At 24.2% G+C, this 17,984-nt stretch overlaps 7 protein-coding genes across 7 annotated transcripts; 4 read left to right on the top strand and 3 right to left on the bottom strand.

The window, feature by feature from the left end:
- Window positions 1–1,519: 1,519 nt before the first annotated feature.
- Window positions 1,520–5,887, bottom strand: SRAE_1000197400 (Reverse transcriptase domain and Integrase, catalytic core domain and Zinc finger, CCHC-type domain and Ribonuclease H-like domain and Aspartic peptidase domain-containing protein; the record flags this gene model as incomplete). The annotated part of the gene is made up of 1 exon (XM_024648995.1): window positions 1,520–5,887. The coding sequence occupies one exon, from the start codon at window positions 5,885–5,887 to the stop codon at window positions 1,520–1,522; it is 4,368 nt and encodes a 1,455-aa protein (XP_024502917.1).
- A 944-nt stretch (window positions 5,888–6,831) lies between these two features.
- On the top strand, window positions 6,832–8,288 carry SRAE_1000197300 (Histone deacetylase 2; the record flags this gene model as incomplete). Its single annotated transcript, XM_024648994.1, has 3 exons — window positions 6,832–6,880; window positions 6,933–7,045; window positions 7,119–8,288. 3 exons carry the CDS (start codon window positions 6,832–6,834, stop codon window positions 8,286–8,288), a joined length of 1,332 nt encoding a protein of 443 aa, XP_024502916.1.
- Window positions 8,289–9,811: 1,523 nt separating this feature from the next.
- SRAE_1000197200 (Hypothetical protein) lies at window positions 9,812–10,269 on the top strand (the record flags this gene model as incomplete). The annotated part of the gene is made up of 3 exons (XM_024648993.1): window positions 9,812–9,857; window positions 9,900–10,145; window positions 10,199–10,269. 3 exons carry the CDS (start codon window positions 9,812–9,814, stop codon window positions 10,267–10,269), a joined length of 363 nt encoding a protein of 120 aa, XP_024502915.1.
- Window positions 10,270–11,353: 1,084 nt separating this feature from the next.
- Window positions 11,354–13,710, bottom strand: SRAE_1000197100 (Major facilitator superfamily domain, general substrate transporter-containing protein; the record flags this gene model as incomplete). The annotated part of the gene is made up of 7 exons (XM_024648992.1): window positions 11,354–11,665; window positions 11,714–12,060; window positions 12,254–12,516; window positions 12,560–12,714; window positions 12,769–12,904; window positions 13,007–13,602; window positions 13,645–13,710. 7 exons carry the CDS (start codon window positions 13,708–13,710, stop codon window positions 11,354–11,356), a joined length of 1,875 nt encoding a protein of 624 aa, XP_024502914.1.
- A 908-nt stretch (window positions 13,711–14,618) lies between these two features.
- On the bottom strand, window positions 14,619–14,884 carry SRAE_1000197000 (Transmembrane protein 258; the record flags this gene model as incomplete). Its single annotated transcript, XM_024648991.1, has 2 exons — window positions 14,619–14,738; window positions 14,780–14,884. The coding sequence occupies 2 exons, from the start codon at window positions 14,882–14,884 to the stop codon at window positions 14,619–14,621; spliced, it is 225 nt and encodes a 74-aa protein (XP_024502913.1).
- A 926-nt stretch (window positions 14,885–15,810) lies between these two features.
- Window positions 15,811–16,353, top strand: SRAE_1000196900 (Hypothetical protein; the record flags this gene model as incomplete). The annotated part of the gene is made up of 1 exon (XM_024648990.1): window positions 15,811–16,353. The coding sequence occupies one exon, from the start codon at window positions 15,811–15,813 to the stop codon at window positions 16,351–16,353; it is 543 nt and encodes a 180-aa protein (XP_024502912.1).
- Window positions 16,354–16,739: 386 nt separating this feature from the next.
- On the top strand, window positions 16,740–17,929 carry SRAE_1000196800 (Histidine phosphatase superfamily, clade-2-containing protein; the record flags this gene model as incomplete). Its single annotated transcript, XM_024648989.1, has 2 exons — window positions 16,740–17,168; window positions 17,213–17,929. 2 exons carry the CDS (start codon window positions 16,740–16,742, stop codon window positions 17,927–17,929), a joined length of 1,146 nt encoding a protein of 381 aa, XP_024502911.1.
- Window positions 17,930–17,984: the final 55 nt, after the last annotated feature.

Here is a 17,984-nt window from a genome sequence, read left to right as displayed (position 1 = left end):
AATAAAGATATCTTATAGTCCATGAAAAATATAAAATTTAAAAGTGCAATAAAAAGAAGAAGAATGAGTAAAAAAAAAAAGAAGAGGAAGAAGATGATGGTTAATATTAATAGCTAAAGTAGGACCAATAATTTTTGTTTTATATAAATTTAAACCTATTTTAAACATCTGTCTTTTTTAATCTTTCTTACATGACTAAAATATTATTAATAATATAATAAAATTACATGATTGTTAATTTCCCTTATCTTAATATAAATATTCTATTGTCAAAGATATTATAAAGTACCTTTTATAATATTTTATGTTTTTAAAAATATATAAAAGTTGAAAAAATATTATAGATAAGTGAATTGTTTAATAAAATTTTATAAAACCACTATTTAAATATTAAACATCGTCTTGTAAATATAATGAAGTTGGAAAGTACTAATACAAAATGTTACTATTAATATATATACATATAAATCTATACAAAATGTATATTAAATTCAGTTAAAGTGTATTAAAACCCAAATTAATAATAGTTTTTTGTTACTACAAGAAAATAATCCAATTTTACATATTAAAATTAAAGTACACCACAAAAAAAATATAGATGAGACATAAATCACAATGGGAATTAAAAATCTTTTTTTTAAAATAACAAAATCCAATAATCTATAAAAACTTTGCCATATTTTTATATTTGAATTTTAGACATATATATGTCAAGATAATTGAAATACCTATGATAATATCACTAAAATATAAATTATTTAAAAAAAAAAGTTTTATCTAATTATGAAGAAAAAAAAAATCTACCAAATATATATAAAACAAGTGTTATTTTTTAAAACAATACCACTTTATTTTACCATTATTAATAATACTTACAGTTAAGATAAGAGTATTTGTTATCTTATTGATGATGAATAAAAATTTTAAAAACAAATATATTACTTAAAAATGGTTTTTTAAAATTTTTTTATCAAAACTTTTTTGTACATTATATTAGAAACATTTTTAAATAACTACTACAAAATTATGTAATATTTTTTGTTGACAAAAAAAAAGATATAAAAATAGTATATATAAAATTTAAAGATTTTAAAACTTTAAATAAAATATAAGTATAAGAAAACTTTTTAAATATATATATATTTATAAAGACATTAAATAAAAGTATTATTACTTCTTATTTTCACATTTGGTTATTAAAAAATTTATGTAACATAAATTTTAATTATTTGTAGACATTAGTTAATACTTAAAATATTATACAAATATGATTGAGTAAAAATTTTTATGATAATATTTTAAGCTGGCGCCCTGGCGTAGAGTATTAGACTTAGGATTGAATTATTAGCACCTTTATTCAATAAAACTTTAATATATTACAGTCAAGAACACAATAAAAAAAAATTTTTTCTATCTCTCACTTTTTTTCTTTTTATATACTACCAAAAGTGATGACATCTCAAATCCTCAGAGATGAAGATAAATCATCGTTTTTTTTTTTCTCTCACTTCTCCCTCCTTTAAGATTTATCTTCCTCTGGAAAATAACGCTTAGCATTAGATACATGCACTATCTGAGCTCTTCCACATTTTTCCTTTCTACAAAATATCCTTGCTCCTTCTTGTTTTGTGACCTCATACGGTCCTTGATATTTAAACTTAAATTTAGATCCTATATCTTTTTCCGTATCTCCCATCTTAACTAATATTAACTCTCCCTTTTCATATTTTGGTATTGAATCACTTCCTACTTTTGAATTTACATCGTCCCTGGTTGCTTCAATTGATTCTTTAGCACACTCTCTTATTAACGCTGCACTTTCCATCAAATCATACATAGTTCTACTTGAATCAAAGACACCGGTGCTATATGTATCTAAAAATTGATCTAACAGTGTATTTGGCTCCCTTAAATGGGTTAACATATATGGACTATATCCTGTAGTATCGTTCTTGGTTGAGTTATAATAAAATGCTATCATTGGCAAATACTGCGGCCATATATTAGGTTTCTCTCTGCAAATCTTGGATATTGTTGCCGATATCCACCTAAATGTTCGCTCCGCTAAACAATTTCCTTGTGAATGATGTGGACTTGATATTTGGTGTTCTATCTTCAATGATAGAAGGAACTTCTTGAATTCCTCACTTTTAAAATTACCTGCCCCATCAGTCTTTATGCTTTTTGGTATACCATGGTAACAGAATATTTGGTTCATTAATGCTTGGCTTATTTCTTCAAATTTATATGATTTTAGTGGTACTATATATGAATACCGAGAAAATGAATCAATCGCGCTTAATATATATCTTGAACCATCTGCTGCTGGAGGGCTTATTGGTCCCATAACATCTATGCTCAAATTCTGTCCCGGGGATTCATAAATTACTTTAGTTCCTTCAATTTTTCTTTTTATTCCAATATTTCTCCTTTGACATACATCACAGCGCTTTAAATATAACTTTATTTTCGTATCTAAATTTTCTATGTTTGGGTTTCTTGATTCTATTAAACTCTTCATTTTATTGAACCCAAAATGTCCTTGCTCATCGTGAGCTAAGCGAAACGTTTCTTTTTCGTCTTCCTTCCCCATTTTTTCAAAATTTGATACTTCAAATTTTTGTAACTTTGGTAGTGGTAATGGTTCCATTATGCTAAGGGCTTTTGATTTCTTTGGTGGGCGACCTCTTCTTCGTTTTTCTTCTTTTGGAATATCTTCAACATCTTTTTCTTCTCTTATATTTTTTCTTGGACGACCCGGTTTTCTTTTTTCTGCTGCAAATATACATTCATTTTCTTCTTCCCTCATTTCTTCAAGTCCCTCAATTGCCTGTTTTGTATTTCGAGATAGATCATCCGCCACACAATTTCCACTTCCATTTATATATTTTAATTTAACGTTATAAGATTCTATTTCTGAAATTAATTCTAAATATTTTTTATTTGTTGTATTTTTCCCCAGAAATAATAATGGACGATGATCCGTCCTTATAAGTATTTCCGAACCTGTAAGGATAAATTTATAAAATCTTAACGCCTTCACTATTGATAATAACTCAAGATATGTGGTACTTCTTCCTCTAACTGTTTTTTTCAATTTCTGGGAATAATAACTTATAGGATATTCCTTTCCTTCTTGAATTTGACTTAAACATGCTCCTATACAATAATCAGAAGCATCCGTTGTTAATATATAACTCCCATCTTTATTTGCGTGGTGTAATAAACAGGTATCCGCCATTGCCTTACATAAATTCTTGTAATCTTCTTCCAACTTTCCTTCTAATTTTAGATTACGTGATCGTTTTTTTGTTACTTCATAAAGATTATGAGTTATCTTCGCAAAATTTGGTATAAATTGACGATAAAAATTTGCAGATTGTAATGTTCCAACTAATTGTCTCTTGGTGGTTGGAATGGGTCTTTTTGCAAAAATTTCTAAATTACTTTCAGAAGGCTTTATTCCTTCTTTACTTAGTATATGCCCAAGGAAAATACATCTCCTACCAAACATTTTCGATTTATCTAAATTAACCTTCAATTCATAATCGTTACATATTTTCAAAACTTTCATTAATATTTCTTTATGTTCTTGAACATCCCCTTTACTTGTAATTAGTATATCATCTACAAATATATGCACATTATTCCTTAAACTTTTAAATAAATTAGTTAACACTCTCTGCAATTCCGCTGCACTATTTGTCGCCCCTTGTACTAATCTAGTAAATTGGAATTCTCCCAGATCTGTCCGTATTGCCATATTCTTTCTACTTTCCACTGGTATTGAGATTTGATAGAAGGCATCTACTAAATCCAACTTGGAACAATAATCAAATGGTCCTATCTGTTGAAAAAGTTCTCTTTGATTTGGTATATTATATCTGAATTTCTTTGTTATCGAATTACTTCCTCTCATATCTGCTACTAGTCTATACCTTCCTGGAATTGCCTTCTTCACCACCATAATTGGATGTAATCTTTGGCTATCTGTTGGTTCCAGTACCCCTGCTTTTAATAATTTCCTTATGAGCTCATTTGCAATTGGTTTTTCGTTCCAAGGCACAGTATATATCGGGAACACATATGGTTCTTTATCATAAGTTTCTATAGGTCCGCTCATTAGTTTGCCTGGCCCAAGATCACTCTCGTCCTTTTGGATACAATCTGGAAATTTAACTTTGATATCTTCTATAAACTTCTTTATATCAACAGATCTCTCCATGTCTTCCATAATAATATTACATTCCATTGTCTTTTCATACGGATCTTCATATTTATCTTCAACCTCAACTTCAATTACCTTGCCCGTTTTAAAATCTAGACTTCCATTAATTTTCTTAAGAATACTCATTCCTAATATTATTTCATAGTTCTTACTAGGAAAATCTCTTTCAGCAACATATATTGGTTCGATATGATGTTCTGAACCTAACAATCTAATCCTAACTCCCCCCTCTATTTCTTTAACTTTATATGATTCTTGAAAACTAGCGACTTTACTTGTTCTTTTAGTTTTTAATTTTAGGCGTTTTCCTAATAATGGATTCATAATTACGCAATTACTTCCCGTATCTAGTAGCCCCTTAACCTTAAGATCATTAACACTGACCTCCATTGCTATCAAGTTGTGGTTAACTTCTAAATCTTTAATATTTACTTCTGAATCTTTTTTATGTTCTACTTTACATATTGTATCTTCCTGTACATGATTACATTGATTATTTCCTATAACATTAGTTTGCCCCTTCTCTTTATCTGGACATTGATATTTCTTGTGACCGACTGAATTACATAAAAAACATCTAATTATTTTCCCATCATTTGTAGAAATAGGTTTATGATTCATCTTGCCAATACGTTTTCTACCATTATCATTACTATTAATGCCATAACCTTTCTCATGTAATTTCCTTGCTTGAGATTCATATTCCCATATTCTTTTGGCGTTTATTACCGCCTCATCTAAGCTATTATATTTTTGTCCACAGCCAAACTTAGATTTACATTCAGCCGGTAATATTCTTGTGATTGCCGCAACCATTTCCCTCAATTTTCTATCTCTTCCATCATATGGATATTTCGCTTCTACGAGGAATTCAATCCTTCCGCATACTTCATCCAAATCTGTTAATCTTGTAACACGTCGAGACAAAAGTAATTCTAATTCATAAGATGCCGCTTCTTCTGATATCCTACCAGAATAATTATCAACCAAATAATCACATAATTCAACATAACTATCCAATATTCCAACTGATTTGACTTCTTTTATTATATTATCATCCAGATACATTATCAAACTTCTTAATTTGTTGATACCGTGTATATTCATCATTTCGCAATAATTCTCGAACTTAAGATACCATGACTCAAATGTCATATTCCTTTTAAAATTTTCAGGTTTCCTAATAACATCCCCCATACGAATATTCGTGTTCTCATATCGTCTTTCAAAGGTGCTTTCCTCTACAGTTACGTTACTGTCTTCAATACAATTTTTATTATTTTCACTGCTACTCCTATCTTGGTTTCTAGATATATGATCATCTCTATTCTCCACTTGATCTCTAGGCTCCATTGGAATTTTTATCATTCCCTTACTAATCATTCCGGCTAGAGCTTCTGCAAGTGCTTGAATATCTGCATTGGTCATGTTCCTCCCCCTAGTCATCTCATTACCCTGAACTATGGGTCTGACCTCCGTCGCATCCTCAATATCATCAAAATCACTCATATTGTCCTTAGATATGCTTAACAGTTCCCTAATAGCTGATTTCTCTCCCCAATCTTCAGCTGCCCTAAACTGCTCCTCTAGAGTATATCCTTTAAATAATCTCGCTTCTTTATTTCTTTCCCTAACTCCAATCCTCAAAGATTTTCTCATTCACCAGATCAGCTATATGAACCCAGTAAAAATTTTTATGATAATATTTTAAGCTGGCGCCCTGGCGTAGAGTATTAGACTTAGGATTGAATTATTAGCACCTTTATTCAATAAAACTTTAATATATTACAGTCAAGAACACAATAAAAAAAAATTCCCCTATCTCTCACTTTTTTTCTTTTTATATACTACCAAAAGTGATGACATCTCAAATCCTCAGAGATGAAGATAAATCATCGTTTTTTTTTTTTTTTCTCTCACTATTGTGTTTTTTTTTTAACTTTTTATCATAAAATGTTTTTTTTTTTACTAATTATTTATTCATTGAATTGTCTCAATTTTTTTATCATTTTTTTTTTCAAATATAATGGCATTTTTAAAATTAATAAAAAAAAATGAAATATTCTTTAATTTATAGATTATTTTTAAAGGTCAATGAGTGATGCATAAGTACTTTTTTTAAAAAATGATCTTTAAGAAATCAAAAATGCCATTTAGAGTTATTAATATTGTATTATATAAATTTATTTTATTAAATATATTACATTTAATTTAAACTAAAATAAGAAATTATTTTTTGAATATAATATTTAATGTTCATATAAATATTTTGGTGTAAAATCATAATACATTATTATATTTTGATCATTATATCATTTACCGTATAACAATACTATAAAATATATCAATAATTGGAGAAAAATATTTTATATAATTTTAAATAAATTATTTTTTTGATATTTTTATAATATTAAAGCCAAGTTTTATGGTGATTTACCATCAATAAGGATGGAAAATATTTAATACTACTACTCAGAATAAACAAGTTGCGGCCCAGTTGCATTTTTCTTTTTCTATCTCATTTAATAAAAACTCGCATCATTGTATATCCTAGTCAGTTCTAATTATTAAAAAAAGTTATTTAAAAAAATATTTTACTAAAAATGTTTACAGGAGATTATTCAAAAAAAAGAATAAGTTATTTTTATGATAGTATGTTTATATTATTTTATTATTTATATTTTTTTTTAAATATTTTTTATAGGTGATATTGGAAATTATTATTATGGTAATGGTCATGTTATGAAACCTAATAGAATTCGCCTAACTCACCATTTATTGGAAAGTTATGGTGTCCTTCGTAAATTAGAAGTTATTGTATGTTATATATAAATTTTATTAATTTAATATTATTTAAATTATTTATTTAACTTTTTTGTTTTTTTTGTAGAGACCAATCAAAGCAACATATGAGGATATGGCTGCTTTTCATTCAACTGCTTATTTAGATTTTCTTAAAAATTCAACACCAGAAAATGTTAAAAATAATTCTAAAGATAAACAAAATTATAATTGTTTTGATGATTGCCCAATATTTGATGGATTATTTGAATATTGTAAAAGTTCTGTAGGTGGTTCATTATGTGCTGCTTATAAACTTAATCATAATCAAAGTGATATTGTTGTTAATTGGATGGGTGGACTTCATCATGCTAAAAAAAGTGAAGCATCAGGATTTTGTTATACAAATGATATTGTTTTGGCTATCTTAGAACTTTTAAAATATTATCCAAGAGTTTTATATGCTGATTATGATCTTCATAGTAGTGATGGTGTAACTGAAGCATTTTACCAATCTGATCGAGTAATGACGGTTTCATTTCATAAGTATGGAAATTTTTTTCCGGGTACAGGTGCATTATCAGAAGTTGGTTATGGAAAAGGAAAAATGTATACAGTTAATTTTCCATTAAAAGATGGAATAACTGATGAAAATTATAAAAGTATTTTTGAACCTGTAATGGATAAAGTAATGGAAAGATTTAATCCTTCTGTTGTTGTTCTTCAGTGTGGGGCTGATTCTCTTCAAGGTGACAAATTAGGTACATTTAATTTAACATTACATGGACATGGAAATTGTGTAAAATATTTTAGAAACAAAAATGTTCCACTTATGTTACTTGGTGGTGGTGGTTATACACCAAAAAATGTTGCTAGATGTTGGGCAAATGAAACAGCTATTGCTATTGGTGAGGTACTTCCTAATGAAATTCCATACAATGATTATATTCAATATTTTCATCCATCATTTAATCTTCATATTGAAAAATCAGGTATTAAAGATGAAAATGATAGAGATTATTTGGAGGGAATAAAAGTAAAAATCTTTGAAAATCTTATGCATGTTTCACCTGTACCTAGTATTCAAATACACGAAAGACCTGAAGATACATTTAATTATTCTGAAATTGAGGCTATGGAATTAGATAATGCTGATCCTGATACTAGAATTCCTCATGTAATATCTGATAAAATAATTGAAGATGTTGGTGAATTTTATGATACTGAAGATAAAGATGTAGGAGCAAAGAATGAACAAAATTTTCTTGTATATAAGTAAACGATTTACAATGAACAAAAGAAAATTTTCTTTCTTTTTTATACATAATTTTTTTTGAATGGTAGGAATTTTTTTTTGAAAAATACATTTTTACTATTGTGGTACCTTTTTCTTGTCTGTCAATGAAGACACATATCCTATTTGATCTAATATATCATTTTTGAATAAAGAAAAAATAATATATTTATAAGAAAGTTAATCTCAACAAAACAACACAAACAAAAACGGTATTCTATAATGATGAACGGAAAAAAAAAAACTTTTTAATTAATAATTCTAAAAAACTTATCTTTATATATTCGATGTTTTACAATTTTTTTTCTAGCTTTTGATTTTGATAAATGTTTTACATTTCAAAACTTTGTTTTAAATTGAAAAAGTTAGAAATAAAGTACATGTGTACTTTATTCTATTTTGGACATTGATTTTGTAAAAGTCTTTAAAGACTTCTGACGATTTTTATAATCCCACAAATTTAGTATTAAAATTAATTTTTGTGTAATAATGATTTTTTTTTAATAAATATGTTTTTTAAGAAAATATATTGATCTAGTAGAGGAGTATACTATTTCATGTTCTTAAGTTATAAACAATCACATAAATAATTTTAATATTTTAAAAATTTTTTAATCATGAAGTTATTAAAATTTTTTATAAAATAAATAAGGAACTAAAAAATATAAAAAATCTTATAAAATATTTAAAAAAAAATAATTAAAAATACCAAAAATAGTTTATTATAAAAGATTTTTAAAAAGTTTTTCAATAAAGTATTAACGATGACTAACATAATAACATTATTAAAATTAAAATTATATAAAATAATTACAAACATTATCAATTTTTTGAACTATATATAAAGTATTATAATAGTAAATAAATAACTATTAATTAATGAATTTTTTTAGTTTTGTATGATTTTATTTATATAATACAATATCAAGATAAAAATCCAAAATTTTGTCCTACCAAAAATCAAAAATATTATTATGTATTTTCAAGAAATTTTTTCTAAATACAACTTTTTTTTTGTTATTGATATATTAAGTTTGATTATCATGAAAGAATTTTATTACTCATATTTTTACTAATATAAAATAACAAAATATATAATTTTATATCAACAAGGATATACAACTACAATTTTCACGCAGAAAATATTCATCATTAAAATAATATATTAAACATCTTCAATCCCTGATTATCCTTATAATCTACACATAATTAGTAAAATATATAAAGGTTACTATAAGTTTAATAATATAAAATAGAATGATTACCGCATTTATGATAGATGTCACTACACAAATCTAAAGTAAAATTTATTTCAAAAACAAAATTTTATACCATTGATTAAAGTTATATTTTTGTTAAATTTTGAAATTATTAAATCAATGTGCTATAATTTTATAAAATTTTTATTTATTTGTTTTTGTTTATTATTGATAATTAAAGTATCTCTAGAGGAAAATATAAATAATGGAAGAATAAAAAGAGATACTAAATTATTAGGAAATTGGAAAATGCCAACTCCTGAAATTACCGGCGATCAAATTTTAGAAAAAGATGGTATATCACTTACAAAAAATTACATATTATATAAAATTTTAGGATCAAGTTTAAATTTTTCAGAAGTCTCTTCTGTTGATAATAATGTAACGACAAGTCAAAATACAAGCCATAACTTAATTGATAACCTACCACCACCAACAACAACAACAACAAAAACAACTGAAGGAACAAAAACAATTCATTTTTTAAAACCATCAGATATACTTTCTGCAGCTGGACCAAGGACAATTTTTAATATACCTTCTACTGGTAAAAATTCAACACACGAAATAACTATTATAGCAGGTACTTTTTAATTATATTTCTTTTTGACTTAATATTTAATAAATTATTTTTAGATGATGGTAACGCTACTGTGATAAAAGGATATAATTCTATATCAATTAAAGCATCAACGACAATTGAATAATTTAAAACAATATTAAAAATATATAAATTCATGAAAATAATCTAAAATTTAGAGTATATTTATAATTTTTTTTTAAAAGTTATAAATTAATCATTATACTGCTACTAATTTACATATATTTATATTAAACAATAAATGACATTTGATTGAAATTTTTTAATGTTAATATAATTAAAATAATAATCTTACCATCAAAAAAATTTTTTCCTTTCAAATTCCCACAATATATACTTTTTTCTTTTGTCTCTATCATATCAAAATACTACAATTGTATTAATATACCATTGTCATTACTACTTCTTTTTTTTTAAATATATTTTAATCAACTACCTGGTTAATATTTTATGAATCAAACAAATAATACTCCTAATAAATCTCTTCATAAGATGTCAAATATATTTTGCCGTCACATAAGATGTCCTTTCATTTCTCAGGTCAATCAAATAAAGCCTTGAGTTTTAATATTAATATCTCCAAGAAATTAGATGCTACTTGACATAAAGTTTTAAGCTATGTTTAAAATTTCATAATCGTTTTTCTCAAGCTGCTTGAGTTTTTAAAAAAAAAATTTATTCTCTAAAGGAATAAAGAAGGTGGAACAGTTACAATAAAAAATGGTATAAAAGAAATTTTCAATAAAGTTATTCAATTTATATATTATGTGTTGCAGTTTCAGAGAAAATATTTTTCTTACTTCAACGAGTTTTTTTATTTTTTCAATTTTTAAGCTAGTGATAAAATATATTAACTGTCAATTCAAGGTAATTTCATAGTCATGGTTTATTGACAGGCGCATGACTAGAACATTACTTTGAATTGATTTTTGATATTAAAAAGTAATTTTTTTATTGAAGTTTCTTGCCGATTCAAAAGACTGTGTTTCAGGATATGTAAATTATGTATCACAGTTATTTTGAATCTGTTGGATTTTTCATGATCACAATTGAGGGAAGTTAAGGTAAATTGTATGACGAATCGGGTTTATCATTGCCAAACTCAAAAGCGTTTTGTAAGTTTGGCACTGTATAGGCTCCAATCGTTATATTAATTAAATTGATTATCCATCAATAGGTGTTTAATTTGTCTACACAGTATCTCCATCACAAACAGCAAAAATTCTTGTTTTTCTTATCCGATTTGCAAAGAAGAATATTGTCAAGTATGTTATCATTATTGAAAGATATATATTCATAAGAATTTCATTACTTTTGAATTTCCCGTTTTTTTCAACTTTTTTTAATATTGAATAAATCAGATGATTACAGGTACTTGGAGTTTCTTGTGAAATTTTTACCCAATGTTCTGTGTCGGTTGTTTGTTTGTGTAAACTTGGTACTATGTTACTGTCATTTGCTTGATAAATATCAGATATAGAATACTCTGTAATTTGGTTGCTCTGAAAAAAAAAATATGGTCTTTTAAAAGTTGAAAGCGTGGAAGTTACTGGTATATCTGTCATTCTAGTTTTATAGAAAATCATAAATATTCCAATGGATGCTAGAACTCTAGCAAAGCATATAACAATTTGAGAAAATTGGAAGAAATTCCATTTAAAAGGTGGTTGAAGTGTAAGATTGTTATAAAAACTGTAAACTTCCTTTCTAGTTATTCTGTCATGATCACTTTCTTGGTTAAATCTGTTGTGAATTATACTACCATATTCAGTTTCATAGTTTTCGTTTGTATCAACATTTTGGAATAGAAGAAGTTGTAAGAAGTGATCAATTACTACAGAAAAAGCTATTATTAGCATATAAAATATTTTAACGCCATCCTTAGAATTGTTAAACCCTACAAATAATACAATATAGAATTAAAGTTTAAACTTTGAAATTGGAGAACCCTTAATTATATCTTCAATTATATTTTTCTTAACTATTTAAAATTATGTATCTTGTTTTTTATATTTTACTTAGTTAAAGAAATAGTTAGGAGTCTCCAACTTTACATGGATAAAAACAAATTATATTTAATAATAACATACATTGAAAGGTTATCAAACTGGACATAATAATTTGTAATATAAAAGTTATTGTTAATATTATTGAAGGTCTCTTTGTAAATATAATGCCAAACAAAAAAGAAAAAGTTAATGCAACTGTTATAAGTATATATCTTTTATTACTTTCATATAAACACAATTTATCTTGATTTTGGAAATTATTTAAATCACCATTTTCTTTTCTTATATCAGACTGACCTAATGTCTCATTTTGAATTATAAAAGAAACAAAAAAGTTTGATAAGCTTAAAAAAGTTTTAACATTTAGATTAAAAAAAGAAAACTTACAAAGTAATAGAAATATAAAAATATTTTTTATAAGAATTTTTTATCCTTTTATTGCTATTTGATTTAGTTATTCTTTCAATTTCTTCATTGTCATTCCTTTCACATTCATTTTTTAAATCATCATTTGTTTGTTGTGGAGATTGAAAAAAGTATCTCTGATAAAGTTATTAATATAATTAGTAATTTTTATATATTTAAAAAAAACTTACATTTAATTTATTTATATTGTTTTCGGTGATTGCCTCACCATGATAATCTACTTTTCTTGCCAATGATCTAAGATAATGAATTAATAAGTCGTAATTTTTGTTCAATTTCAAGTAACTTCTTGATTCTTTTACAAATCTAAAAACAGAATTAAAAGTTATTTTATTAGTTTATATCTTTTGTTTTTAAAAAACTATATTTTAAAATTTCAAATAACAAAAGTATTGTTTACAAACATACATTATTTGGAAGAATATGAGAAAAACAAATAAGATTGACATCATAAAATATGTAACTTTCATAGATATTTGAAATTTTATAGATGTAATCAGAAAAATTAATGAAATTATCTTACTACCAATAATACAATTTGCCCTGAAACCAACATATTTTGGATGTGACCAATCCATCATTAATATAATACCATATTGAATTATAAATCCATTACTTATTCCCAGAAAAAACTTAAGTAATATGGATATCCAATAAAAAGATACAAGAGAAAGTAATTCCATAAAGATTAAAGAAAACAAACAACCTATTGTGAAACATTTTTTTGGTGAAAAATTTAATGATTTCCAAAATGAAAATATAAGTGATATTTGGCAACCAATAAAATAACTTATCATATAAAAATATGGAGCTACAGAGAAGTGACATGAAAAATAATTTGGATATTCAGAGTAGTGTAAATTTGAATAAAGTGAAAAATATTTTGAATCCAAAGATAATATTGATATTGATTTATTACAATTTATAATTCCATAACTTTTATGCCATATTAAGTTATATTCAAAAAAGTGAACAATTGAAAAAGTAATACAAATAACAATTGACTAAAAAAAATATTATAATAATTTTAGTTTTTTTATTTTTACCTGTATTCTCAAACCAGATATAGACATTTTTGAGTGTCTTAATATACTATCATCTAATGACTCCATTGATAAAAGTACTAAAAAATAATATATTTGTAATAATCTTTAAATTTATCTCATATACTTTATTAAAGTATAGAAGTTAAAAATTATAAAATATAAAGTATATTATTTAAAGAATATTTCTTTAAAAATATTTCTATTTTTAATTTTAGATAGTAGTACATAAAAATTTTGATAAAAATAAGTTTGCAAAATAGATGAAAAAACTAAAAAATAATGAATTCCTTTATTTTTATACGGAAACTTTTAAACATAATTAAAAATTTTATTCTCATTTAAGCATAATTTTTTGTTTTACATCGTAATATAATTTTCATTAGTAAAGTTGTCTTAGATGTTTTCCTGTATAAATTTTAGTTATCAGAAGGCTAAACATACATATATTTATATGTCTTAGTAAGTAATATACATATTTCAAAAAATATTTATATTTTATTCTTTGATGATATAAAAAAATACAATATAAGTTTATAAGTTTTATCTTTTATATATGATAATTCAAATAAAATTTGCAATTGAAGTAAAAATTTATAGCACTGATTCAAATGATATTTAATATGTTTAAAGAAATTTAAAACATAAAGAAAAAATTGTAAAAGGAGAAATGAATATATATATAAATATAAATTGAGAGAAAGATTAATAGTGATAAAAAAAGCTGTTCTCTAAATATCATATCTGAACAAAGAATTATCCAAAGAATTGAACACCACCATGCATAAAATAATATATGAGTAGTCAAATATTCTAAGAAATTTACTTGTTTAAAAATAATATTTTCTTTTATAAAAATAATAAATTTTACTTATAAAACTTTATATAAAAAAAAACAATAAAAATACAAGAATGCTTTTATTTCAATAAATTGTTAACAATGAAAATAATTTATAACAAAGTAAAAAAAAAAAAGCTTATACATAAATTCCTACCCAGAGCATCAAGAAAACAGAACCAATACCAAGAAATGTTGATGCTACCGTTGCCAATCCTGCTTCTTTAAAAATATTTTTATCATTCTTTTTTGTGGTAACCTTGAAAATAAATTTAAAAATTATTAATTTATATTACTTACTTCATAAATTAAAAAACTGGCCGTTAAAAGAAGACCAACAGCAAGGAAGACAATTGATAATTGTGGATATAATCCTGAATTTACAAGACCTGTATATGGTTCCATTACAAACTCCAAAATATAATTAATATTGTATGAGTAACAATATTTTTATGTAATGTTTACTACAAAATAAAAACGATACTCCAAATGAGTTGGAAGCAGAAATATTTTCGTTAAAGGATAGTTCCAATCAGCTGTAAGCCCACCTATTACTATATCAAGAAAATAGGTAATTAAAAATAATTAATTATTTAAACAAAAAAAAATTTTTTTTTTTTAATTTAAATGGATAAAAAGTATTATTTTTAATTAAATTTCATTAAAAGAAAATAATATCTTCAAAAAGAAAATGAATTAATTTAAAAAAATTAACTTTTAAAAAAATCAAAAAAAAATTTATTTCTTTGTCCCTTTTATTTCATCAATGTAAAAAAAAGTGTTATCATTTTTTAACATAAATTTACCATGCAAAAGCAAAACATTTTGAATCAGTAAGAAAAAAAATTTAAAGAAAGTAACAGAGAAAATTTATTCAAAATAATGTTACTTTTTTTTGAATATTTAATTATTAAATTTCCTTTATTCAATGTTGTAAATATAAATCTTCAAAAATATTATCACTTATGTCATTTTAATATTTATCATTGATGAGTAAAAAATTCAAGATTTTAAGTAGTATGGTAACTAAAAACTTTAAAAATATTTTTTATTTATCATATTAAATAAATGATTTTTTTTTTTGTATTTGTATTTAGAATAATATAAATTTTGTTTATTAAAATATATATATATTTATATGTGTTTTATTATTTTTAAAATTTAAAATATTTTCCTTAATGAATATATAAGTAATTTAAGGGATAAAAAAAATTTTTATTATAAATTAATGAATGTAGAGAAACAAATATATAAACAAAAAATTTAAATTTAAGTATTATATAAAATTATCTTAATAGATATATAATAATTAAATTGTTTTATTTTATTAAATGGAAACATCAACAACTATCGTATCTGAGACAAACACTGAAATTCAAAAAAGTCAAATAAGTTATCAAATTGTTGATTCAAATAAATTAAAAAATCGTTTAAATTCATTAAGGGAACGATTGAAATTATATAAAAATGATAAGGAAATTGTTATCCATGAGATGTTTAATGTTGGAAAAAATATAGAAAAAATGCAAGATTGTGTAAAGAATAAACAAACTATGATAGATGATATAAATTATGGAATGAATATGATTCTTAAAGAAACTGAAAAATGGATTGAATTATGGAAAAAAGATGAGGGAAGAATACGTTTAGAAAAAAATACAAATACTATTAATGGTAATTATGTACAGGTTGATCAATTATCAATTTATATAATGCACCTACGTGAAGCCATCTTAAATAAAAGAAATTTGGTTGAGGAGAGAGAAATTAATCTTGAAAGTCAAAGAAAACACTATAAGACTGCGGTAAATGAAATTAAAAATGAAATTAAATTACTTAAAAAAGAAATTGACAATATTAAAAATAATCTTTAATATGACGAGTAAAGTTTTATGAGAATTTTTGTTTATTTCAGATGAATATTAAAAATAAGAAATTTGTTATTCTCAGTCTTTTTTTTTAATATATGCATAATAGAAAACATAACTACAAAATGTAAAAACAATTTTTATAATATTTTCTTGTTTTAATCATAACTTTTTTTTTGATACTATCAATCTCATTATTTAATAAATGAGATTTTTATTAAACTATATGTAATTTAATAACATTCTTTTTACTTTATCACGTTAAATTAAAAAATTTTTAAATTAGACAATGATACTAAGTAATATTAAGAAATTTTTATCAAACCAGATAAGGTAAAATTAGTTATATAAATAAAAATATTTTAATTATAATTTTGGTTTGATAATATAAAATGAAAATTATATTTTTATTACTATCTTTTGTATCAATAATTAAAAGTAAAGATTTGTTACTTATACAGGCTGTTTGGAGGCATGGTGATAGAGCACCCTCTGGTGGTTATCCAAATGATCCGTATCCTGAAAGTTCCTGGCCCGTTCCATGGGGTGAACTTACCCCACTTGGAATGGATCAACATTTTCGACAGGGATTAAAAATTAAAGAAAGATATGTTAATCAATTTAGATTATTAAATAGTACCTATAAAAAGACAGAAGTTAGTGCCAGGAGTACAGATGTTGATAGATGTTTAGTTTCAGCATACTCAAGTTTAGCAGGTTTGTATAGTGATAGTGTCACAACATACCCAACAAATAATGCAAAATGGCCAAAAAATTGGACACCAATTCCTGTTCATACAGTACCAGATAAAGATGATAATGTAAAATTAGTTATAATTTATTTATATAATAATTATATTTTTAGCTTTTAAATCCAGATTTTTCATGTTTAAAAATGGAAGCTGAAGAAGCTAAACTTGGAACAAATATAAAATTTTTAAAATATGCTGCAAGTAAAGCACCATTACTTTTAAAAGTATCAGAAGCTTCAGGATTAAAAATTACTGATATTAAAGATCTTAAAAATTTATTTGATTCATTAAAAATTGAAAAATATCATAATTTTACTTTACCTTTATGGGTAACTAATGATTTATATAATGAGGTTGAAGATGTTGTAAATACAGTATGGGATTTATCTAGTGGTCAAACAAGAATTGGAATACCAGAAAATTCACAACTTATAAAATTAAAAGGTGGTAATTTATTAAAGACAATGATTGAAAATATGAAAAATTCTAAAGCAGTAATAGAAAGTAATGGTGTAAATGAAAAAAAATATAATATATTTTCTGCTCATGATACAACAGTTGCAGCATTTTTAAGAACACTAGGAGCTAAGTCTAGTGTTATTGGTGATAATGAACCAAATTTTGCAAGTATTGTAATGGTTGAATTATGGAAAGATAGTAGTAAAAATTTTTTTGTTGAAGTATTATATTCTGATGATGCTGAAAGTCCATTTAGATCAATTACAAAGTATGTCACTGGATGTAACAATGCAAGTTATTGTCCATTAGATACTTTTATTTCAAGATCAAATAAATATATCCCTGATGACATTAATAAAGAATGTCTTTAAAAAAAAGTATTTAAATTTTATTAATTAAACAAATTATATATAAAATTTTATAAAA

The sequence above is a fragment of the Strongyloides ratti genome (assembly GCF_001040885.1).
Source record: "Strongyloides ratti genome assembly S_ratti_ED321, chromosome : 1".
Classification (NCBI taxonomy): Eukaryota; Metazoa; Nematoda; class Chromadorea; order Rhabditida; family Strongyloididae; genus Strongyloides; species Strongyloides ratti.
This window is presented reverse-complemented; position numbering and strand designations above follow the sequence as displayed.